We start from the raw sequence: 26,842 nt of genomic DNA on the forward strand, positions 1-26,842 counted from the left end.
CACGTGGTTCCTCACCTAAAAGAGCCTCCCCCAGGTTCTTTGAGTTTATTCTTCTGAGCAGCAGCTACTTGTGTCGAAACAGTGGCAATAGCTTTGTTTCCAGGTAATACTGCTGGTTTTACCACAGGTACTGCAAAAAGACAGACAAGATTTGTACTCCATCAAATTGGTATCGGAGTTCAGACTCGGGTAATAATGGCAATAGGTCCAGCACAAAGACTTTACCTCAATAAATTGTCAGCATTTCACCCATCTAAAACAGGATCCTCCCACACAATTCCAGTATGCAAACTATTTCTCTGACTGTAAACACTGCTCTGACACACGTGTATCCCCAGCCACTATGGTACTATGCAGTGAAGGTTTTAGCAGTAGTACAACAGCCATCATACAGCTACAGGGTACTTAAGAACTGCCATTCATAAACCAGACCTCAGTTAACGCTATCAAATACAGCACACCCCAAGTATCTTGACCTCTTACCTGTTTGAAGTTGATTCAGTTGGATTTGAGGAGTAGTGAGCATAATACGACTATGTGGTTGCCGCAATGCTACCATTGGTGTCTGTGTCAACGTTACCTGTGGAGGCCTTATCAATGCCCCTGCTTTTTGAGACTGTTGGATAACCTGCAAACAGTAAGGACAAATAGGAATTGTAAATAATCTGAGAAATAACTAAGGCTAAGAATCAGGTGTGAAGAACAAACCCTAACAACCAACTGTTAAGTTGTGTTCTTAACAAATCTGTTCACTGATCCAGAATCAGCACATTTTAAGGTATGTAAAAGTTTCTTTAGGTAAGTTATACCTTATAGGAAAACTAATATTCCACTTTCTGTGATACAAAATAAAACAGTAACCTATTAAAAAAAACCCAAACATCTATAATCACAAAGGTCCAGTTAAAACTTTCTACATGTGGTTTCTCCATTAGAGATACAGAAGCAAACTGGATCTGCCTGAAAAAAAAACTCTAGAATAAAAGAGAGACATGATAAAGACAATCCAGTTGGTTCTACATAGGCTGTTTTCATCCAGAACTAGAATAAGCTACAGCTGTGCAGCAGTATTATTGGATTGTTAGGTTAGACTGAGTCTCAGCCAACTGCAATCATACTGCTTCTCAAGGTGAGCTCATCAAAGTAGGGTCACATCGCAATGTTACAGTCACAGCCATTCATGCAAACTCATCTTCTGCACTCAATTAGTTTTCAGAAACTTACCTTCAAACTACTATAAAGAAATCTACCAACTCAGCCTGTTTTGCAAGCTTCATTCCCATAACTCTGCAAGTCTTTTGCTACTTTTGCTATTATTTTATAGGTCAAATTATTTTCTTGTAAATCCAGCACTTGGTAGTCAATGTTCAGTTTTTATTTCTATCCTAGGTTCCTAACCTCCCTCTATAATACCTAGGTTATAAAGGCAGTAAGACCAATATAATCACTTGTTTTTCTCTCAAGGTAAGTGAAAAGTATTTGTGGATTGACAGAAGTGATTTTGTATGAAAATTTCTGGACAGAGCAGCTCAGATGAATGTGAAACGTTCTACAGGGAACGTTGAAGTAACAAGTAAGAAAAAACCCTAGTAATTCTATAATGTATATTGATTAATACACATCCTAGAAAAAGCTTACACTCAGACACTGCTTTGCTATGCAAAGAGGAAAAAAAGGTGCTGCACATTATACTGTTCATATTTGGGTAATGTGTAGACCTGAGAAAGTTATTCTTTCTGCTCTTTTGGGGTAATCTGTTGTTAGATTTATGAAATGGGGAATAAAAGATCCTCCAGAACAGTGCTCTCTCATGGATATGCTGTGATTGAGACAATCTTAAAATATTTCATGCTAAAATAGGAAATAATATAGTACTTTAATCAAGAATGGATTTTAAATTATACTTTTTTTTCTTAGTAGCTATTTTCTCTAAAGAGGTCAGAGAAACCTGATTGAGCTAAACCACCAATTTAAAAAGAAAAGTTACTTTATTACCAAAAAAATCCGTGCAATAACACATTAGGTAGTTCAGCTTACGTACCAGTGGTGTAGACTGCCCTTGTTTACTAACACCAACTTGTGTAGGTTGAGTTAGGCTGATTACAGGTTGTTGGAGAGTACTCGTCACAGTCGCAGTCGCCTTCCCTGCCGTACGCTGAACCGAGGAGCTCAGAAGCACCGCCGCAGATGGAATTGTTGCTATCGTCGCTTGCGTCGTTGGCTGTTGCTGTTGACTTTGTTGAATGAAAGCTGCAGAGTCCGGTGTTAACTGTCTCAAGGCAGGTAAACTCCTCTGAAAAGAGAAAAGGAAAGAATTTGCTTGAGTATTTTAATCCTAGATCACGCAAGAAAACATTAAACGTAAGAAGCGATGCGTTTCCTTTCAGTCCATCGTGTTAGTCCGCGCGCACCTGAGAATGTTGCAGCAGTGCACACAGAAATACCATGCTACTTCACATTTAAAGCTAGACAGAGTGACAGCACCTTTAGTTGTGGAAGCTTGGGTAATATGGGCATCTAGGTTATGCAAGCCTATCTGGAACCCCTGTACATATTTAACAGTCCAAGCCCATGCTGCCTTCCTCAGTTACCCAGTTCTAACATGTGATGGCTTAAAAGACATACTGGAACACTGGTGAAGATTTCAGAATAGCTCAGAGATCACAGTGTTTTACCAGAGTCTTACTTTAGTTGTTTTCTTAGGGTAACAATTTTTGTCCTCATGAACAGCTCAATGTTGAACAAGCATTTAAGAACCCAGAAGTGTTAACACAACTATATCCCCTAATCGTACATCAGTCAAGCAGAGTTACACTCTTACCATACAGTGAGGCTGAACTTTCTCTGATTTTCAGATGATGTTTCAGAATAAACATTGTTTTGAAATGCGTCCAATTACTATAAAATTTATGACAAATGGAATTTATTTTTGAGAGGTGACAAATTTCCTGTTTATCCTTACAAACAGGTATACAGCACAGCCAAAAGAGTGTGAGTTTGTCCAGAACGTTCAGTTTTCTGTATCATTCAATCCCTTGTGTTTTTTCAAAGACTAAAAAGAGGATAATAAATCAATTCATATGTTTAGTACTACGGGAAGAAACTGCTTATAAGTCATAGAAAGAAAACTTTTTAGATTTCTCAAAAGAGCTACAATGTGACACCATGGCAGAAATTACATTATTGACTGTGCCAATAAATCATACTAACAAACTCGTGGAATCAAGAGGCAGAAATATTTTTTAAGGAAGCAAAAGTCTAACCAGGCATGATTTAAAACTTCCATTTACACAATTCTGGAATATCATCTATACTGCCAAAAGATATGTTTGTGTTCATTGCTACTGATATATAAGCACAGAAATATATAAGGACTGGTGAACACAAGTTACCTTCAGGAAAGGCACAAGGTAAGGTTGAGGTGAAGAATTAAGTTCTCTGTACAGCCTACTGGTAAAGTCTTCTGCTTCAATTTTTCCATCCTTCAAAACAAAAAATCCAGATGAACAAACTTGTAGAAATTAACTTTTACAGATATTCAACATCAAATCTTCTCGGTTTTGAGTCTAAATTTGCCCAGATCCTGTTTTTCACAACTTTTAATGAACTTTTCTTACCAGTAGGTTCTGTACCAATTCTTTCACGTTAGCCGCAGTCTCTGAAGACTGTTTTCCAGATGATGCCAGTTTTATTAATGTGGACAGAAAGTTTTTGCATTTCTTCACATTTTCCATAGTTTCCTGTTACAGGAGGAGGAGGGAAACAGTTAGAGAAGGGAAGATAAATGCTTTTAAATACATGATCTGACTGTATACTCTGAGAAATCAAGTCCTCCTTTAGTTCATCACTGCAGAATATTATTTATAGATTTGTGACCCCCAATTGCTTAAGGCATAATCAGACTAAAATTATTATTTTGCTTCATATATACACATGTATTGTATATTTTTGTTATCAAAATTTAATAAATTATGATTCTTAGTAAGTTAGGAACATCAAGTATTTTGAGAATAGCAAATTGCATATGGGAAAATATGCATTTTATCAGGACAACAAACAGCAGAGGTCCTTCTTCCCAGTGCACAGCATCGTGCACAGATTCTCCCTGTTGTGCAGTCCTGGACACGTGCATCTTGAATGAATCAGTGCCAACTTCTTATCCCTTCCCATACTGATTCTACTCTGCAGTGCTGAACGATTCACTTTTCTATAAGACACACCTAATATGTTTTTTAAAAAGGAATGCTTTAAAAGTGTTACAGAAATCAAAATTAAGACTTTGACAGTTGCCAAAATTCAAGTGACCTGTGTTCACACCTCGTAAATTAAATGGTTCTAGTAAAAGTTTACTTTTTCAAGACCAATAGTTCACAGAACTCCTGACTACTCTCCACTCTGATCTCTGTTTATGTGTATATATACATATATATGTATGTTTATGCGTACATGTATATTTGAATGAACAGAATAAAAGATTCTAAATGCACTCAGTATCTTACTGTGGCAGCAGTGGAGGTTGCCGTTGTTCCTTGCACTGTTCTCTGAGGAGTTCCAGTTTGTACTGCTGTTGCTGTTCCCAAGGTAGTTGTTTGTGCAGTACCACCCAGAACAATCTGAGGCTGCAGAGAATACAAACATAAAATTATTTCACTTGGAACATACCAAAATCTGTTTTGCTGAACCACTAAACAGAAACCAAGCTGCAGGACAGCAGAACACCTTTCACAGCTACTATAAAAAGAAGTTACTCTGTCATCTGTTGCAGTGGAAAGAAAGAGACACCAGATGGCACAAAACACTACAGATTCTACACTGAGATCCTGAAAGTCGATTAAGAATTGAACGATTTTGGGTTACTGAATAAAATGGCAAAACTAATACCATAAACAATCCCATGCACTGTGGTTTAAAAACACAATTAGAAAAGTACTAAGTTTCAGTGAATGCAATAGCTTTTTTTTTTTGCCTGTTCTCTTAAATGCCACTTTGAAAGGGGGGAATTTCTAGAAAGGCACAACAGACACCAACGCTCGGCTCTTATCTGGGTGGTTTTGATGAACAGTGGGACAAAACATTTTTCTAGTTTTGTAGACAAGTTGGTAATTCAAAGTAGGAATATCACCTTTAAAGAATCAACATTGTAAACAAGAACTTTTCACATACACAGTTCATTCATTGACTTCCAAGACAGTCTAATGAGTAATGACAACCCAATCAGAGAGACAGTAATTCTTACCAAGCTAAAACTAGCCCTCAGAACTTTAACAAATCATTTGTAAACTTGCTCTTTATATAAAGATGCACAAGAAAAGAGGGTCCAGTGATACCAAAGCTAACTTTCATTGGTATTTTGTGAGACAGAAAAGGAGACAATGATTTAATTTGTCTCATTTTTTTGAAATCAGGATAAATGAAGTCCATGGCATGCTCCTTACCACAAAAATTATGCAGATGGCATTTTTTTTGTCCAATATAACAGCAGTGCAAATTAAGGAAATTCACTTAGGTAAATTAACTCTTAGATCTGGAAAGATCACTGGCATAGGCAAAGGCTCTCTGAGGGGAAAAAAGGTTAACTGGATGCAGAGCAAAGTGTGCATGCTTTAAATTAAAACTCTCTAATCCTGTCTACTCAGAGGATGAAGAAAATGCAACAGATTAGGCGACAGCAATCATATTGTATCACGTTGCCTGGAAGTCATGTGGAGAATTTCACACTTTTGCACTGTGTTTTAAACTCACACCACAACTCTCAAAAAAAACAAACAAACTGTAAGAAAGTCTATCATTAATACAGGCTACAGACACTGTTATTTATCCCTCAGTTATCAGACTCTCCTCAAGTACACAGACCAAAGCAGAGACTCGTGTAAGAGGGAGAAGGCTTGTGGAAGAGAAGCTACCAGTGCAGTCTTTTTTGTAACTGGAAGTTTTGCTGCAGAACTCTGAGGACTACAGATCCATCACAGGAATAACATCACAGCTCCAAATCCAAAGGGAATTGGTGTCACTTTCTTGAAGCAGAAAGCAAAAAAGGTATTTTGTTTCAGTCAGTCCTGTGATTATATCAGCTAATAACAGGATAGGTTTAGATATATACACATATAGGTATAGTATGAAATAATTATACATATAAAAATAATTCATATACATCCAAAGTATAAAGTAAATTGAGATCTGCAAATGTTTCAGAAAGGATAATCCAGAAGTTATTTCTTCCATGCACATGGCAATTATCTTTCCCATATTTCTGGCAGTCTCAAGCAGGTTTTCAGCTAATCTTACCAACTGATGTATCTCATTTATACACAAGTGACTTCTCTACAAACTCACTTGCACAACAGGAGGACGCTGTAGCGTTGTTGTGGGTTGCACTGTTGTTTGAGCCTGAGACACTTGCTTGATAATAGTAGTTGGTGTCACCTGTCGTGCAATAATAGGTGTTCCTGGAGCCTGGGGAAGAGCAAAAAACCAAACACATTAGTTCCTATATTTAAATACAATCTACCTGAACTCGTATTTTGTCTCTGGATAGTTGTCATTATTACAGATACAAAAGAATGCATCTGGACCACTATAAAACTGTGAGAAGGATTTTTTAGTCTTAAACTTAATGCAGCTGTGATGATCTCAGTGTACATATACCCATACCCACTTTTTTTCTTTTAGTTTTATAAAGAATAATGATTCTTTGGGGAAGAGAGTTCTACACATTAACCATATATGGTCTTGAATGATCTTTATATCAAACAGTTTTAAACTGAATGCCACTCAGCTAGGTAAAAATATTTTTGATGAGTAACAGCCAAACTGTAACAGAACTAGGAACAAAAGACCATAATTTTGGCATGTGGAAAAGCTTGTAGAGTACCAGTTTGGTCAATAGTTTCTTCAAATCACTAACATCAAACCTTACTTTTTGGTGTATTCTTCATAGGAAAAAAAAAATCTTTACAGTTTTTAACACGACAAATTATTGAACTAACCTGTACTGTGGATATCTGCACTGGAGGAGCACTGGTAGGTGTAGCAGGACGAGGAGTCATAGTATTTTGAGGCTGAGACTGGGCGTGTGCCTGCGCTTGCATCTGCGCCAAGGCTTGTTGGGGGATCATCAGCAACTGCCCGTTCTCACTGCGCACAAGGACCATGCCTGTGGAAAAAGAAATTGGTCAAGAAATGTACATCATGTTTATATATGAAAGAACATGATTTTTCAGATTTTTTCATCCAAGTTGGATACAATATGGAATTAACGTACTGTTGAAGGACTCCACAGCTCACAGAAGTGGCTTAGAATAAAAGCAAAATACACATTGCTGCATTATCCCGTTTTGTATAGAATAGTTTAATTACAGAAATACTCCTCCTCTATCAAAATGCTCAGTATGGTGCGCATCAGAACACACAGTGAGTTGTATTCACTCCAACCAAAAAATTCCTTGTGACTAGAGGTTAAAATTAGCAATCCTGTAAAAATCCTACCTGCTCTTCACTAAGAAATTTGTTTTATGAAACACTGCAAATAAAAGAAAATCTTGTCATTAGGTAAGATTCCTGATAGTTTTTTCTTTAAGAGGAGAAAAAAAAAAACCAACTAATCAAACATAGGCTTCACCATCAACAGGAACACAATTGTGTAAGTTCTAAATTAATTTCCCATAACAAATTTAGTAATGAAAGTGGCTATAAAATCATAATCTTTCTCATGTGCATCTGCAACAGCCTGCATTGTGCTATGTGACACCCCAAAAGAAAAATAAAATGGAGAGGGAAATGAGGCAGTTGTTCCTTGCTCAGTCACTCAGATCAATACACTTAACCCCACTGGGTAGCTATAGGGAACCAGATTTTTAACAGGCAGATTTTCAGATGATAGTCTCTCTTTCTTGAAGGCACAAACAGGATCTGGACAACATGAACTGTTTTTCAAGAGCTCATTCATTCAGCACGCATCAGTTAGTCCATGAGAGCTCCAGGACCTCATCAGTTCTGAAAAAGCCACCTATAAGGAAACAAACTGGGCACTCAAAATTAGTCAGCCTTTCTGAGCAACAAACTACAGGAGGAAACTTCCTCATGAAAATCAAGAGGCACTAGTGAAATCAGAAAGTTTTTCTGAAGTGTTGTTCAGTGCATAAAAAGCCTATACACATTCCCCAACAATATCTGGAGATCTGGTCTATGCCATCTCAGAGCACGACTACTTCAAAAGAATCGAGCTTTTATTTGCTTTTCTATCCAGATCAGAGATGAAGTGCTGAAATGTTTTATAGACAATGCCTTAAACAGCCGTTCTTGGACTGTTTGAAAATCAGTGTTAAACTGCAAAAATCCACGTACAAAAAATGACTTCAAGAGAAAAACAGGTTATATTTGCCCCTAATTTGTTCCTTACATTCTCTAAATTAACTCTCTCTTAATGAAACAGAGTCAACAAGTTATATTGGTTGATTTACCCCTAATTTGTTCCTTACGTTCTCTGCATTAACTCTCTGTTAATGAAGCAGAGTCACACAGAGACATTAAACCAGTTTACATCTTCTTTAAAGTGTTAAATATTTTTTCCTTCCCGAAGCAACATAAGAGATACTAACTCTAGATTTGGGGTAGGGGAAGGGCAGGATTGTTTGTTTTTTAAACTTCTCTCTCAATGCAAAAGTGACTGAAGTTATTTGAAAGTGCCAACTCAAAGCAGCTCACCTGCCTATGAAAACCTTCCTAGCATCAGGCACTGGCACACAGCTCCACGCTACCTGTCCCAGTCTCCAGCTCAACACACACATCAGGCTCAAGAACGGATCTGTAGTCACAACACATCAGTGTCCTGCAACAGCACAACCAGCCCTCAAGACACCAGTAGTGTGGACTCATTGTTTTGCTCCCCAAAACATGAATGAGAAAAGAAAGGAGAACCACAAAAATGAAGGTTGATAACCCCTGAAGAACAAGCACAACGTGTGAACAATGAAATATTCTCCATGAGCCACATGCAAAATTAGAACATGCCTACACCTTCACATAGCACAGCTGCTGGAACAGACAGTTGAAAAGCTTATTAAAGGGAGCTTTAGAAAACTGATCAAGAAAGTTCAATTTTTGGCAGTAGACAGATAAAACAATCATTTGTAATTCAAACCCTGACACCAATTCAAACCTGGTAGATTTTCTAACTATGGGAAGTCTGAACCTTCCCTCAAGTATTGAAGTCAGAATAAAAAAAGTAATTCATACAAAGCTGCATTCATACCTGTCCCTATTTGAATAGTTCTTTTATATTGCACTCATATCTGATACATAGTTATTTTCAATTTATACAATTTCTAACATGTCTTTAAATTAGGGTCTATCACTGATAGATAAATTGCTGTGCACACTTCATGGGCTATATAGAAACATAAAGACAATTACAAACATCACACTAGTCTTGCATAAACTTTAATTATGATGTGATGATAGAAGATATTTTACCTGTTTGAAATTATATCTCGTTAGTATTTGGGTGATTTCAGAAAAGGTGTAAAAATTCAGATTGTTAATAATAACTTTGTGATTGAAATTCACCTGTAATCCAGTGTGCTGGCGAGTAATTTTTGACTGAACACTTCACGACTCTCCAGCCTCATTGAGGATTTTTTTTAAAAGGGAGATGGAGTTGCTCTCTCAGCTTCTCTCCTTCCAGCCCAACTACAGACTCTTCTCCAACCCAACTGGCTAAAAAAGAAACCCACTAACCCCAAAGTATACCCAAGCTGGCATTAAGGGGATTTTCAGTGAAGCTGAGAAAGCTCATTGCAGGGAACTTGGTTAAGAATTATAAAGCAAGTCCCACATAATTCCCACTTCCAAACAAAGTCCATGTAGGACTCTAAGAGCACACTCTCTCCATCCATCCATCAACCATCTCTCAGTTGATTCATTTGTTGCAATGGAAGAAAGGAGGGACTGACAGCCAGGTGTGTAGAAAAAAAACCCCCCACATTTCTTTCTCTTATGTTCCAAAACATACATTTTAAATATTTAAATACAAATAAGTATCATAACCTCAAACTCCAATGCAGAAGGGTGCAAATGCTGCATGAAACCGATCAGAAATGACTACTGGGTACTAGAAGACAGCTAGAATTGTACCAAGGTATCTCATTTCTCTAATTAAATGCAGCAACACATTTAAAGTAAGGATGAAAATATCTTTCATCCAGGTTTTTGTACCACAAATAAATGAATTGCCATTTGAGGCCAAACAGCTAATAAAGATCATTGGAAATGTTCAATTAGAAAAAGGTGACAATAAAATTTGGCCATTTTAAATATCTCCCTTCCTATTTTTCCTAGAAAGTCTGAACACGTGTACTCTAAAATCATATCCGCTATTAAAAATGCAAAAATCCAAGCATTCTTTCCAAGTCTCTCATTAGAAAGCTAATTAAAATTAAAATTAATTACCATTTTTGTTAGAAGTTAAGAGGCTTCAGAGAATCCTGAAAGAGGCTCATATTTTAGTTTGAATTAAACAATTCATCACAGCTCCAAATGAAGGACTAACACAATTGAGTTGGATTGCTCCTTATGCCAACGAGACTTGTGTTCCTGACTAGTACCATGGTCATCTCACGTGTTCTTGTTGTGGAGACCTTTGCAGACCTCTCCTATTTTTGAGAGTTTGGATGGAAAAGTTCATTATTATAAGACAGAGCTGCACGATTCTACACTGTCATCTTTGCCTCTTGCCATTTGTATTTCCAGTTGCTAACGGCATTTCCATTTAAAGCGTTGTGCTTTGGGGTGTTTTGTTGGGTGGGTTTTGTGGTTTTGGTTTTGTTTTGTTTTTTAAATTAATAAAACTTGTAAAATCATACACTGGAATAAAAAGTGAAGAGCTCTGGCCATATGACATGTCAGAAAAACACAAACCAGGCTTTTTTTCTAATGCCTTCCTCTTCCTTCTTTCTTTGAAACATGGCTTGGCTTAACAAAAGACTAAACAAAAAAAATTATCAGAATAATAAAGGAAGAAGAATTAAAAAATATTTTGTAGCCATTGAAGACCACCCTGATTACCTGTGTAACTCCCACAACACACAGCTTTCTTGCTTCAGAAACTACATGAAAAAAACCCAAAAACACCCAAACTAAAACAGTTTCCTGTTTTGTTACCAGTTTTTCCTGGTAAACCTAGATTAATAATGTTTATAGGAGCTGGATTTCCCCATGATAGAGTTAAAACTTTCTGCAGATATAGCAGGCATCTTCAGATTCCTGTTCTGAGGAAATAAATACACAGTCCAGCAAATTGTCACCTCTGAGAACCATACCCAGCAGGTAGCCACTCAAACAGCAACACATCCAGGTGTCACCCTGTCTCACAATAACTGCTCCATTTCTCAGGGACTCCATTCATACAGTAGGTGACACACTGGACGACTTCATCTACAGTTAGTAAGCACCTAACATGAGGGTCATAAAAACTTATGGCCCTGCTTGTCAGCGGGCACATCAGTGTGCAAGAATGAAATATTTGTAGATCTGTGAAATAAAAAACCTATCAGATCACAAGTGACAGCATCTCTCTTTCTGCTGCAGCTACTGAACAGAAGATTCAAGCTTACAGAATTTGCTCATTACCCACAATGTATCTTATGGTCTAATTCCAATCAATTCAGAATCATTAATGAGGAACCTAGACTTTTAATAAGTTCTTTTATTTTTTAGTAGCAGAGACATAAGAATTAATGGATGTATGGTCTTGAAATTGCATGGAGAATACCCTTTTCCAATCTCCTGAGGAAATTATCTTCTTAAAGTAAAAAAGGAACTGAATTTTATTTCCAGAGAAAAACAGTTAGGGTCAGTGAGAACTGTCAGGCAGTGAAGAGTCACCTTCAATACACACACACGCTGATGTTCAGAAAGAATGTCCAAGTTGGAAAGAATAACTAGAGGATTGAGGCTTCTGGTGTAGGAAATCAAAGTCCTTACAAATATCTCTAGAAAAGAGGGTTATTGATCAAAGTCCACCGACATCTGACAAATCTTCAAATCCTAACTCGATTTGCCAGGAAAGTTCACTAAGCAGTTATCTTAATGTCAGAGCAGTTTGTGCCTTAAGCTCTCAATCACACAGTCATTTGTGGCAAGAAGCTGCAAACGTTTGACAGGGCAAAAAAAATCTGATAGTAATCATGAGCAGGCTGTGCTATTTAGCAGGAGAAAGCTTTATAATAGGATCCCTTCTGTATTGTCAGAAGAGATTCTGTTGCAACCAAGAGGAAAGCAATTGTGTGTAAGGTTATGCAAGTGGTATCAGACACACCACAAAAACCATATAGAGCAAAGGAGATGAGTCAACGCTCTGTAGATTATTGGATCAGGTGACAGAGACCCTGGAATGACAAAACCTTTATAAAAGGACAAAGTTTTTCCCAATACAAAAAGCTAGAATAATACTGGAGGAAAGGAGAGCTGCCTATACAAACTACAGGAAGAACTTTCAGTAGAAGGGATATGTATGACAGGATCCCTTATTGCAGAAAAGGACATGATAACCTGGCACTGACCAACGCTGTCTAACAATCCACCATTCCTCCTCTTACGATAACTGACCCACCTGGAAAGGTTCTCAGTCTATAGGAATGAAAGGCCAGGAAAAGAGGGGAGAACCTATCAAAGTCTACTTGTTCACTGCACCTCCATGAAAATCTGGGTAATTAAGGGAATCTTCCCTAACACAAGGCAACTTTTAGTAGATTTAGAATTATTTACATAAGTCAAAGAAGAGCATCTGTAATAAACCAACAGACGTGTAGCAGCTCATTAAGGACAACCTATACACCAACTCATGGCAACACAGCTGTGGATTAGATGTTACTGAAGACGAAGAGATGTGCACCACCACATTAGGTGCATTGTCTTAGTTTAGGTACTTAGAACCTCAGGTGATCTGTGCTGCACAACAAATCCAGAAAAAACTTTTACTTGAACTTTCTTGCCAAAGTCTTTGCCACAGTCAGCAATCCAGGCTCTTGAGTTTCACAAACAAACGTGGTTGGTTTGTGAATTCTATAAAAGCATCTTAGCTCCACAAGGATAACCATAGTGGTTATGTAGAGGTCTACACAGTGCAGGTATCAGCTCCTGCAAACCAGCCAGCTGAAAATGGACCTACCCCTGTCTGTGACTTCACCTGCTTCAGGAGTGCTGGCACTGCACTGGCACGGAGGAGGTCAGCCTGTACAAACACGAGTTAGTAGTAGATACGTTCCCTGCTGAGTTGCAGGTCTACAGCCCATAAAAGTGCCAGGCAGTGATAGAGCTGTCCAGCACACTGGAGCAACCTGAGATACCATACCAGATTCCCTCACATCTTGTTTTAGAGCCCTGAGCACCCTAAAGCACTGAGCACTGAGGTTTTGCACACAACTGTATTGAGAACACGCAGCACACACCATGCCAAACACATCTTAAAGGTGCCTGTTAAACATTCAGCATCTGCTGTGCTTAAGGTGAGCTACAGTTTGGCTTGAAAAAAACATGACTGCTGGGTGTTGTTTCCGAGCACCTCTAATACAAAACACTTGGGAGTCTCTCCTGACAGGCACTAAACATTACACCATGGTGAAGATCAGCACAGCACCGAGTTTAGTACGAGAACTTACTACAGAGCTACAAAAGCACACCACTCCTTTCACTTTGCAACTCATGTCACTCTGGATTAAAGTCAAATTTCACCCAGATACAATGCCTAAAGTTTTGGTATGGCATTAGTTTACTACAGCAATACTCCACTTGTCTATCAGCACTCTGCCCACATGCCCGATCTCCACGCATACATCACATACCATAACTAACAGTATGTGAAATACTAATCCTTGAACAGCTGATTTACGATTATTGCCAACAGAGATGAAAGATACATTCTCAAAAAATCAACAAGAATCCTGAATGCAGCGCATAGAAAAATGTATTTTATACAGACCAAGTACACAAGTTCACATTATGAAAAACCACTTTCATTTTTTTCTTACTAAAGAGTCAAAAGACAAAATAAACCTTCATAGTAAAAGCTTTTGCTTACTCTTATTAAGTAAGAATTCAGTTTCAAACTACAGTGCACTGTCTAAAAAGTGAAGAAGTGAATCAAGTACTGATTCACTAGTCTTTTAAGATTATAGTTAAAGGAACAACGTTACTCTGGAGCACCAAAAAGCCACTGTATTTAAGAGCGATCCCATATGGAAAAAAAAATCTTCCTTGCTCAGCTGAAAAGGTGTGTAAGAAGTGTTCTAGGAAACATGTCATTTTATGTAGCAACAATTGACAAACGCTTCAACAACAACGTGATTTGAAACTATTTTGACTTTTCTGGAAAGCTGTATTCCTTGAAAGTGTGTTAAAATTCCTGTCTAGTCAAGCAGACAAAGCCAAAACGCTGGAGTGCTCTGTCAAACTACAACCCAGTCATCACACAAATCTGTCTTCAGTCTGATGCAGAAAGAACTACGAAAAACCACTATCCAGAGCTAAACAAATTACTTAAATTATTGATCCCAAAGTGATTCAGATTTAGCTCTGCCATTAATTTCAATATACTTCCATGAAACAACAATGCAGTTATACCAAAATCGGAATTGTTCTTTGAGAAAGGAAGATGCAAAATTAAGTGTCACTAATTCATTTGATCTGTCATTGTAAATAGGAGATTTTAGAGAGTTTTAGAATTTTAGACTCAACTAGTCTTTGCTTCTGGTAAAGAGTCTGTCAATACCAAGGGATATCAACATTAGTGCCGTTGAAGCACCTGATGAAATGGGAATGGGCAAGTTATTTTGCATTTACCACAGTCTGCACACAAATACTTAATGAGGAATAATGCATTAAATCCACCTTATCTTCCTGGGGATTGGACTAGATGATCTTTCAAGGTCCCTTCCAATCCCTAACATTCTGTGATTCTGTGATTCCTTCAAAAAGCAACACCCTAAAACAACTAAGTACATAAAAATCCATACAAAAATGCATGTATTTAATTTGTCCCCCCTGTGAATGCCTTACTCTTTGTGTATATACACCCTTTGTAATTTTAGCAGTGACAAAACCCTTTACCAATGTCACCTTTTCACCCAGAGCTGTGGAGACCCAACATTAAGACAATTCCACCAACTGACAGCTACCCAGGGCAGCCTCGGTGGAAATGTTCCCTTCAGAACTTCCTCTGCAGAAACAGGCTGTGATTTTCTGGAGCTCTCACTGCTGATAGAGAAGTTACTCTGCTTTGAGAATCTGCCAAACACTGTGCCCATGAGTTCAAACACAAACCATCAACGTGGACACGACGTTACACGTCATTTGGCCGATAGCAACACTTATGACATAGCACTGCTTCTTCAGTTAAGTCTGAACACAGAAATAGAAGTGTTTTCACACCTGTAAGTATATTTCACACCATGAATTCAGAAAGCTTTTAAACAAAAATCAAGTCTACTTTTGATTTTTACTAGCCATTAAATGCACAGTCCTGAGTAATGACTAAGCTTAATGACTGGGTATGACTAACACTTATAAATAATTAGTGTCTTCTCTCCCCCTCCCCCATGGAGGAGAGTGAAAGAAAGAAAAGCAAATGATACACTGGAAATAAGGAAGAATGAAAGGAAATAAGAGGTTGAAGTTCATAGCATGAACACTTGGCTCTTCTTTCAGTCCACCCTTACTACTACTGCAAACATGACTGCAGTATGTTTATTAAAAACTAACAGTTCCCCATGCTTTTCTACAAACTTCTGCACAGTTCAGCCACTCTCAGCTCCTCCTACTCCAGATTTCTTCTTCTGACCTCCTCCACGGATCCCTCAGCAAACCCTCTTCTGGTCACCTCCGCTGCCTCTTTTTGCCACAGGTGCTGCAATTCCTCAGTGCTACTCCTTGGAGTTGGTACTTCTGACTCATGTGAGCACAACTGGTCCCACTCGCCACACCACCACGTATGCTGAATGCACCTAATGATGTTGTGTTCTGAGAGAGGCACTAAATCTAACCCTCCCTTACAGAAATACCCCATTAATAAACTGAAAGGTGTGAAGACAGCTTACTGAAGCCTTGCTGCACCCTGAAACCATTTCAGAAAGACTAGAGCATGGCACCACACCTCATTGCTTAGTTTTTGATTATACTCTGGTATCTAGAACACACATTTTAAAACTGTATCACACTGGTTGTCTGTACAGAGTCTGTCCAGCATGTGCTTTATTCTGTACAAAAGTTCTGTGATGGCTTTTAACAGTTTAACTACTCTCAGAAGCATGTATTAATCAAGATATAATTATAAGTTAGATCATTTTTACTAGAGACTTACTTGATTCAATACAAACCATGCTAGCCTTGTAGAATAATACTACATACTGATGCAAGTTTTATGTTACTAATTCTCTAAGTACTGGTTACAATGTGTTACTGAAAAAAATATTTTAGTAATGCATTTTAAGGAAAAAAGCATCAAAACTAAAAGATGCATAGTGTTCATAATTTACAGTTCTAATTTATAAACAGAGTTCCACACTGACAAGAAGTTACTACGTTGGGGTTTTTTTTTTCCTGCTTTTCCAAACCCAGAAAAAGAGCTTGGCAACTGAGTTGAACCTTGCACTAAATCCTGTACAAATACCCAGTAAAAGGACTATCCTCGGGTAAAAGGATTTATAACCTATTTATGCACTTTGCTGAGAATCAGCCTTTTATGTTCAAAGTGTAACTTTCTGATCACTGGTAATACAAGTGCAGAAACTCCAATTTTTAAAATGTTATTTCTGGTCTGACAACAGTTACACAGAGCCAAAGATTATCTACTTTTGTACAATGCTTTAAGACAGCTCTGCTGAGGTGCTGAACTCTGCCTATACAGATCTCACTGCAGAAGTACGATGCAGCTGTATCAATTCCTCATGATTATCACCTCCTTCCTGAGTATTGATAATCTATATCATTATATAGTGATGATAAAAATCAAGGTTTTCTTCTCACAAAAAAATATTCTATATTTAAAATCCCTTAGTTAAAGGCATAAATAAGGCCTCAAGGACAATTATTTCAGTTTACATTAAGTATTATGCTAAAGACACCTGAAGAAAATTATTCCAAGACAGAAGGTTTTGTAGTACAAACTTGGCTCTCAGTTCCTTGAGACACCCGTACCTCCAGAAGACAACCAGCATTTCTGGAAGGAAATTAGCACAGAACAGAACTGGGGTCAAAAATTATAGATTAAGCTTAGGTAATACTGTCTTAAAAGGTTAAAAAAAAACCCAACAAAAACATGTGTCCATGGTCTCAATGAAAAGAAAGCCTCATCTAACTTGAACATGAGTGATCACACAGTCTTTACACCTGTTTAATTTCAGCCTGGTCTGTGTACAGTTTTTCTGCTTCTCTCAAGATTTGAGCTGGAAATGGGACATTTTTGCCACAATAATTTAGTGGTACAATCTCCAGCACAGTGTATCATTGTAAAAGATGCTTTATTGTATGAGCTATTTTCCTTCTCTTATGAGGAAGCAGTACCCAAGAGGGCTGATACAGCAAAAACTGTGTCCAGACAAGAAAGGCTTTACAACTTTCAAGAAACTTGTATCAGTATAAATACACTACAACACCTTGCATCTAGGTAAGACATTAATTAGTTTAAAAATAATTTCAAGTTAATGTATTAACAACTTACAACAACACAAAACCAAAGCCTGAATATCCCCACAGCCACTGCCTCTGTAAAATAACTGTGTGCAACCTGTCAAAGGGACAGAGATGTGCTGAGGATTTAGTCCCAGAACTGCACCAGGGAAACTCTGGCAACGTTGACAGATCACACAACTATTTGTACACAGGAACATCCCTGTGGCCATGTGCAGAAAAAACCCTTTGTAACTTGTGAGCACCACATACTCTCTCTTCCTTCACATACAGCTCTACAGTTCATAATACAACTGAAATTACTGTCTGCCAGTACAACTAAAAATTCCCTTTACTGTCTTCACTTGTGAGAAACATAATTTTCAAAATTATTTTTTTCATGCCACTACCTCTTCACATCTTTCACAAGAGATAATATGCCTAACAAAAAAGTTAAACTTGCTATCAACTTACTGTCTTCCAACTGGCAAAAGCTGTCTTTTTAACATCAAACAATGGTATCAAACTCAAGGAGCAGATTCGCACAGATAACTGGAGTTACAAACATCCATAAAGTTTCAACACAGAGAACAATCCTGACAAGAATAGTTATTTTCAGGTAAAAACATTGATTTCAAGTATTTATGACCAAAACTGCACATAGTACTGTTCTTAAGTGACTTCTGTGTCTAGTTCCTACCAAGCAGACTCTTAGCTCTCAATCACATAGTTTTTATGAGAACAGAAAACTAGAGAACAAGCTTTCCACAAGCCAATCTCTTCTGTGCTAAAACCCACTTAGGCCAATATCAGCATTTTCAACTGCATTCCTGAACTACTTCATACATTTTTTTTTAGGGTTCTATTTACATATCATTTCCCAAACCAGAGAAGATAAACAATAGTAAGAGTTTTCATACATCACAACATTTCATTTGAAGAGAGTTTGTGATACCTATTAATTTGGGTCTTATCAGTGCCCAAAACTATTGTTTTCATCTCAGAGTGCTAACTTTGCTGCAGCATCCTGTGTTGGTAAGTGATTCAAGTCCTAGGCAGCATTCAAATTTGTGGTCCTCAAATTAAGGTATTGCATTTTAGAAGTAACTCACACAGATTTCCAGAGATGGAAAACTCATTTAATTCAACACAGAAACACCACATAACTTCTGGAGTAGCAAAGTACAAAATGACTCAAAATAAATTAAATCATTCACTTTTGGTCATTGACCAACAATTTTGATCATAAGTCTAGTGATACCCAAAAAAAGCTAAGAAAGATAATCATTTGAAGTGTAGACAGAGGTATGAAACAAATTCATACATGCTTTTAAAAAATGCTGTTGGGAACAACAGTATTTTCCATAACAGAACTGAACAACATGTAGTCAAAGTCAATAGCTTTCATAGCTTAATGGAATCACAATATTCCCATTAGATCCCATCACTTAAAGAGACACCCTCATCAGATGTGCAAAATGAGGCACTGGTTTGCCTCATGACACTCATTTTGACAAAAAAACCTCCAAAAAATCCTATTGCACAGCTCTCTGAGTCTGAAGTTCTTTGGGGTACAAAGCTCAGCACGCAGGAGTCCTCAGTTATGAAAGTTGCAATAAGAACAAACACAACTTTCAGCCTGGCAACATATGGCAGATCTGATGGAGCAGGTTTCAAATAAAGCAGAATGTTCCTTTTGCTGATGCATAACTCGAACATAAAAATCCACCCCTCACCCAGCAGAGTTCTGCAGAAGAGATCTACAGTTATCTTTCAGAAAGAGAGATACCACTTCATGTGCCAAACGTAGGACTCCCAAGCTCTAATCTTGGCAAAATATCGATTCCCTCATGGCCTTGGGCAAGTCAGAACTTCTCTAACTTGCTCTTTCCCCCAGCACTAAAGCAGAGTTCATACTACTTTATTTACCAACCACACAGGCATGTTGCAAGGATTAAGTTTTGGAAAATGCTTTGAAAGTAAAACATACTATAAGTTCTATAAGAAGCTCCAATTATCATTGTGCATTACAGACATTATTGTTAACAAAATACAGCCATGCCAGCACAGTTAACAGGCATAATATTGGCAGCACGTGCAACACACGGGGAAACTATCATCAGGATCTGTTTGAACTCGCTTGCTAGTCAGTGAGAAATAGAAACAACTACATTCCACTACTTCATAGTATTTTTTCTGTTCCTTTCTATATTTCTTCTACTATGGAAGTCCATAGATTTCCTCATCTATTTATATTCCCAGTTACTTTAGGCACTTCTATGGTCCATGTTTCAAGTACAAAGTAACCCAAAGAACGTTGCATTCAGTATGCAAAAGTAATGTAAATTGTTTTACAATTAAAAGATCATCTGATTCTTCTCAGCCTGCCACCTTTCTCCTGCTGTCCACTCTCTCCTGCCCCACAGCCTCGCACCTCAACTGCTCACCGCAGGAAACTGAACTACTCCTGCAACAGTTGTTTTTCAGTGACTCCAGCTCCAAAAAGTCTGACTGCTCAAGTCAAAACGACCTGAACCCATGAAGCATTTGTTTGGGTAGTTTCCCATCCTAAAGCCACTAAAACCAAGGCCTAAGTTAGAATCCTTCTTGAATAGCTAACACAAGCTAAAAATCTTTGGTTTCTACAAAAGTTAGGCTTCCATTTAAAACCAGGTGAAGTTTCCAGTCTCTAAGGCTGTGAAGAAAACCTTGAACATGCAAACAGACATAGTGCATCCTTCAGGACCTATAACACCAACGTTCTTCCAGGTACCTTTTGCTTCTAGAAAGCACCAACAGTAAGTTTTAACCAACTCTTAGTACTGTTTAGAACCCCAGAACATTTGATTTTTGAGACAGCCCCATCAGTTTCACAGCTGGGAAATGGCCCATCCTGTAGTCACCACAGGAATGGCACATGAGATGCCCTCCAGAAAAAAAGCGATGAGGAAGTCTAGTCTCGTGCCCTATCATCAGCTACCGACAGATCCAACTGAGTTTTGTGAAAGTAATAAAGGAGTTTTATTATTAGATACAAAGCCAAACAAATCTGTGATAGCAGTTCTACTACAGCTGCACAACTGCTAATGAGAATGCTGGTCGTGATCACGAAAGTTAAAAAATTACATCAACTCTAAAGACAACCCACCCTATCCACCTTTAAACAGGACTGGGCGTCACAGAACCTTGTTTATTCAGGAAAAAAAAAGGTTAGTCGCTAGGATCAAGCTAGCAAATTTTTTAAGTACTAACATTCACTCAGAAGGTAAAAGGAAAGAGGTGGATGGGGGAAGTGAAGGTTGCTAGATCTAAGTTTCATGTCAGCTAGTAGCAAAGACTGTCCAGACCCAGCAGCTCTATTTTGTTCTTACCACATACCCACAGCACTCTCTCCAACCTGCTCCTTTCTTTAAGCAGGCACCTTAAAAGCTTATGATGAGATGCTTCCACATAAAAATAAAGCAAAGAGAGTAACAGCAAAAAGCATCTGCAAGAGGAGAAAACCAAATCTCTGAACCCTCAAGCTGACAACACTGCTAAGCTCACAGACATTGAGTTTGCAATTGTATTACAACATTGCTGGAGAAAAGAGTACTTTGAAAAGTGATTTTAAAGTACACACGTGCTGTCATCGTACCAAGATGATTCTACCATGCGTTAGCGATGACCTCTAAAGACTTTACAAACTCTTACATTGCAAGAGATTAACCTTAGGGCATGATCTCAGTTACACTTTTCTGAGCATCTGTAACAGCAGAACATGGACTTAATTCTTTAACAAACTCACCAATTTTCCTGCCTCTTACCACATTTATCGCACACAACACATTTCATATCATTTCTTGAAGTACTCCGAAACAAAGACAGTCATACAACTTATTTTCAATCACAGTTTCAAAAGATGTTGCATCTTTAAAGTTGCATTGTACAGAGAAACTTGTGCTCCTGCCCCCTAGAAATTTATCTGACAATATTTTCATGTCTTTGCTAAAAGGCTATAAATAAGGTTATTTTTGAACCTTCACTACCCAGATCTGTCCAACTGGGCCACAAAGTTCCAAACACGGGTTCCTGAAGAAAAGACTAAAGCACAATAGTCTTCTTCCTCAAAGATGTCAGTATGGGAAAAGCATTATTAATGCATAGATGCTCTGAGTAGTCCAGTTCCTTTGAGAAGCAACATAGAGAAGAGAAGCAGAAGCCAGTAAGGTCACAACAACTACAGCCCATTAGCTCTCCAAATATCTCTAATTTGTTCAGTCACCGTTTGTTGCACCATCACTTTGATGCAATACAAAGTATTACTCAAAGTACTGTATTTTAAAGAGCATTGATCAAGCTTATTTTTCACATGCTCTTTTTAAGAGAACATTTGAAACCTTTCAAAGATTCTAACTTTCAAGTCCCAAGTTAATAACGCTTACTGACCTTTTATATTCTGCTCTCCATACATGTGAAACTGTAACTGTATTTTGGAGAGCGAGAAACAGTCATTCAGGGTAAGAAAATAACTATAAAACATGTTGCTTAGTGGTCAAACCTTCCACTACAATTTTCTTTCTCAGTGTTTGTAAATCTTGGTGTAAAAAGCAACACGTGCAGTGTATGATCTCAAGGTATTTCATGCACGAAGTCTTACAAACTCTTCTTAGCACACACTGCTAACTTTTAAAAACATCAACTTGTGCATCCAAGTTTGATGCAGACAGTAGACACACAGCATCCAAGCACTGCAGCTTCAGACTACTAAACTGCCTTTAAAAACCTGGCCTATGACACTGTGATTTGAAATACAATTTCACCAGCACAGCCACTTACTCTCCTTTCACTGTCAATGCATGTGCACTCTGCTAAAGATTAAAGCAGTGGCGAGTGGCTCGGCTTTGAGAGGTGCTCAGTCCTCGCACCTGTGAGATGCTTGTAAGAGCTCAACATCCATCAGTTCTTAACTATTCTGTAAGAAATGCTTCATGCAAAACATTTTCAAAGTTGGCTACTTTCATGAGGTATAAAAACATACACCAAAGCAATTTATATAAAATAAAAAAATCCATTCCACTAAAAAAAAACATCCTGTTTCATCATGCAGGAACCCAATTTCCAATTTCTATGGATTCAAACACGTATACTTGCTTATTTTAAGAGTCATGCTACTCTTTTGAAGTTATAAATATTTTTTAAAGTGTAGGACAGACAAGAAAAGTGCTTAATAAAAAAACCCTCAAGTGTTTAGAACTTATATTGTTTTACTTTGATCTGTCGAGACCTCCAAAGGAGCAATTTATGGTCCAATTATGCTTAAGGACTGGCAACACTGCTTCTCAGAGTCCCACATTTCAGTGTGCTGTGGCAGTTTGAAAACATCAGCTACCTGGAAAAAAGGTCCCACTGGACATAACAGTATGATTTTTCTCATAATCAGGTTTATAATGCAGTATTAGTGAAAATGTAGGTATACACAGCAAGAGACTGTAAACCTGAAAAAAATCCTTTGAATACAGTGTGGCAATAAATAAATAAATAAAGCTTTTGCAGCCTATCAATTTACAAGCTTCAAATTAAGCACTGAGATTTCAAGGTCTGAGTTTTACTGGTATTTTTTTTAAATTAGCAACATGTGTCATTCAAATTACTCATATAGGGAATAATCTTTTATACAAAAAAAAAAAAAGAGGAATATTTATGCCAGTTAGAACTCAGACACACAGAATGTTTGACAGACTTCATCAAACTCCATGGCATCACATACCATAAATAGTGTATTACACAAGAAGATGGTGTGTAGTAACACAGTCTGGTTTCTGATCTACCTTACGTGACAGGTGCATTGCTTTAAGGTTGGTTAGGAGATTCCATAGATGTATTTTCACTAAGACCAATGGAAACAGATGATACACAATCACCACTGATTTCATTCAGTACCAGTAGTAACATTTAATTAGTTGTTCTTTGCATATTGCTCTGAAAACAGTGAATAGTAAGAATACAGCTACTACTATATACTGTCAAAAAGACAGGAAACTATGTGTAGGTTCACACAAGTATTTTTAAGTTAAAAATGAAGCTGGATATAAGTACAAGCCTGGCTCAAAATAATAGCAAATATATAACCTGAAATCTCCAAATCTAGGATACTTAAGGAGGGACGGAATAGTTCTCAGGAAAGAAATGCTTCTCATCCTGCTTTTTACTCACCCCAGTGAGTTCAGGACTAGATTCCTTGTCCAAAGATGCTCAGCACTAAGCATGAGACTAGCTACTACAAAAGCTGCAACCCCAGACACAACAGGGTGAGGTAAGGACAGAGCAAGACTGCCTTTTGTATCAGAACTCCAGTGACTAAAAAGATCATCACAAGCTTCAAATCTGTGAGTTTTTAAGTCAGACTTTGAAGGTATTTAAAGCAAAAGAAGGTAGTTTTCTCGTGTTGTATCTGCTGCTTCTCTATTCACGAGTGCTCTGAGGTGCTGGGGGCATGCAGGGACAGAGAGGGAACCCAACAGCACGTGAAGGTTACACAAACTACTGTCAAAACCGCCTTAAGAGTCAAAACACCTTACGTGAAAATGAAATAACAACATTTCATTTGATAATTCTCCACTGTCAGGCTTTGGCAGTTTGCAGCTTCATCTACACTCATGTTTTAACAAAGATACCAGGCAGAACTAGTTTCAAATTATTACTGCTGAAAAGACTTCTTGGTCACCCCGCAACCATACACTCAGTAGTGGAATGCTACTATTCTGCTACTCAAAACCAGACAATTCTCATTGCATTCTCATTCTCTGTCTCTCAATGCAACACCTTTTCCACAATTCACAACTACAGAGCGAGAAATCTTATTTGGCTACCTGCCTTCCTGCTAGAAATACACTTCCAAAATAAAACCCCTCCATCCTCTTACTTACCCGGTGGTAACTGAAAATTCTGAATGTTAGTTGGATTCTGAGGTGGCTGAGGCAAACGAGGTGCTAAAACTGTAGGAGTCAAAGTTGCTCTGATTCCACTCGTAGTTGCTGTTGGAGTCCTCGGCAGACTTTGTGCCACCGTGTTGGCAGCACCTTTAGCCATTCCTGTGGGGGTGCCAGGAGCTGCAGGAGGTATCCCACCAGGGTTGGGAGCAACATTGGAGAGCCCAGCTTGCATAGTTTGCCCAATAATCATGTTACCCCCTGTAGTACTGGGCTGGCCACCAGTAGCCAGCGTCTGGTGTTGGGATACTGCTTGGACTATCGTTTTAGGAGACTCAGATTTGATGACTTGTGTGGCGGGAGCTGCTGGCACAGCGGAACCAGACTGGCTGTTCACAAGCGACGTTTGGAGGGAAACTCCAGATCCCACAGTGGCTGTAGCAACAGCAGGAAAACTCCCCACACTGATGGTTGAATTGATCACAGTATTGCTCCCATTTTGAGTGGCTGCACCAGCTGCAGCTACTGTGGGTCCCGCTGTGTGAATCGGTGGCCTCACAAGCGTTACCGTAGGAGCCCCAGTTCCGATGCTCGGTGGTGGCTGCGAGGAGATAACTGTGGGCGAGGAGGAAGATGCAGAGGACACAGCAGTATTAAGGAAAGAAGTCTGGATGACAGTGTTGGAAGCTGAGGGCAAAACAGCGTTAACAGTGTTTCCTTTCCCCACAGATCCAGGTCCATTGTTAACGAGAGGGGCAACAGCAGGTGCAGAAGCGGGGTTAGCAGTCACAGGAGTCCCAGAGAAAGCAGCACTTCCTGTGTGGTGAGAGTTCATCACCACGTTACTCCCATTCAAAGTTTGCACTGTTGTGGTCCCAATCTTGCCATTCCTGGTGGACAAGGCAGTTGCCATGGTGCTGATAACCACCGATTTGCCCTGACTGAGGGTCCCTGGAGCAGCAGTGACTTCCGATCCTGCTGCTGCTGCTGCTGCAGTGGTGGTGCTGGTGCTCGTTGTGGTGGCTCCATCCAGAGCTGAAGTTTGGGACCTGGCGTTATGATTAATAACACCCCCTTGCACTCCTCCAGCTCCTGCAAAACAATAACAAGGTTAAATATAGGGAATAAGGAAGGAGGGAAGTCCACCGAAGACAGAATCTTCTCCCTCATCACCAAGTCTTCTCCATCTCCCAGGCTGCCTGCCTGGAGCCAAGAAAATGGGACAGACTACAAACTGAAGATGGCTTTGAACACATTTTTCTTGAAGCCTCCAATTTCCCACCCAAGACTGACAGATTCAATATTAATGGTAACACCCCTGCTTTCAACACTACAATAAGACAAAATAGGAAAAAAACACATTTGATATGAACCAAGGGAAGTGAGGAAGAAGATCATCTTAGACCTCTTCCCCATTCTAAAGCCTGACACCACATTTAGCAACAGGACTGCAACTGCAAGGAGGGAAAAATGGCAATGGAGGGCACATTAATAAGACATATTCCCTATGCCCAGCAGACATTACCCTTCTAATCCTTTCATCTCCTACACAGTGAAGTCAGTTCGATTAGGAGGCTCAACAACAGCAAAATATCAAAAAGTGAAAGGAAAGAAAAACGTTGGCCTGGCAAGGTAAGAAGTACCACAAGGCCTGGAGTAGGTTACCAGAAGACCCCTCCACTTTATGACAGAATTTGTTCTTCTGGATCTGAAGTTCCCTCAGCCAGAGATAGTTAAAAACAGAGAAATAAAAAGCAAAGCTGATTTTGAGAAGGGACAAGATGATGTAGCTTCTTGTCCTGAATAATCCTCATGCCCCTTGATGAGGTCTGGTGTTATCACAAGTACAATCACACACAGTCCAGGTGCTGGTCCTAGAGGAGACAGAAATGGGAAAAGAATAGTGACAGACAGATACTGAGATGCATGTTATAAGGGTTAAGGATATCCTCCTAGAAGAGCTTCATTAACCATGACAGAAGGTCTGTAATATCTTCTTACACTTCAGCAACAAGAAAGAAAGCAAAAAAAAAAAAAAAAAAATTATGATCAAAGAGAAATTTAGGAAGCTGTACTTTAAAAGGGGGAGGGGAGGAATTGCAGAGAGATTCTGGGGAGACATTTTTTGTAATTCCCCTGAAAAACAGCTTCCCTCCATTCTCACGTAGCAAGACCTTAGTCCCAGCCTTCACACTATCCCCCCACAGCCTTCACCACACGAACAGGGGGAACATTCCCAGGTAGCTGCACAGGGTGGGTGGGTGGGTGGGTGG

The 26,842-nt window shown here is 38.7% G+C and overlaps 1 protein-coding gene across 1 annotated transcript in view; it reads right to left on the reverse strand.

Moving 5' to 3' along the window:
* Positions 1 to 25,659, reverse strand: part of TAF4 (TATA-box binding protein associated factor 4) — a gene marked incomplete at its 3' end in the record, with an annotated part of 29,612 nt that extends 3,953 nt beyond the window's left edge. Inside the window, exons 1-9 of the mRNA XM_010167171.1 lie at positions 24,567 to 25,659; positions 6,987 to 7,153; positions 6,334 to 6,453; positions 4,500 to 4,619; positions 3,618 to 3,740; positions 3,393 to 3,482; positions 2,042 to 2,293; positions 484 to 628; positions 16 to 130 (exon numbers count right to left, since the gene is read on the reverse strand). Coding sequence (XP_010165473.1) covers positions 16 to 130; positions 484 to 628; positions 2,042 to 2,293; positions 3,393 to 3,482; positions 3,618 to 3,740; positions 4,500 to 4,619; positions 6,334 to 6,453; positions 6,987 to 7,153; positions 24,567 to 25,482 — 2,048 coding nt within the window. The remainder of the gene's footprint in view (positions 1 to 15; positions 131 to 483; positions 629 to 2,041; positions 2,294 to 3,392; positions 3,483 to 3,617; positions 3,741 to 4,499; positions 4,620 to 6,333; positions 6,454 to 6,986; positions 7,154 to 24,566) is intronic.
* Positions 25,660 to 26,842: the final 1,183 nt, after the last annotated feature.

This window comes from Antrostomus carolinensis, unplaced genomic scaffold, assembly GCF_000700745.2.
Source record: "Antrostomus carolinensis isolate BGI_N321 unplaced genomic scaffold, ASM70074v2 scaffold42160, whole genome shotgun sequence".
Lineage (NCBI taxonomy): Eukaryota > Metazoa > Chordata > Aves > Caprimulgiformes > Caprimulgidae > Antrostomus > Antrostomus carolinensis.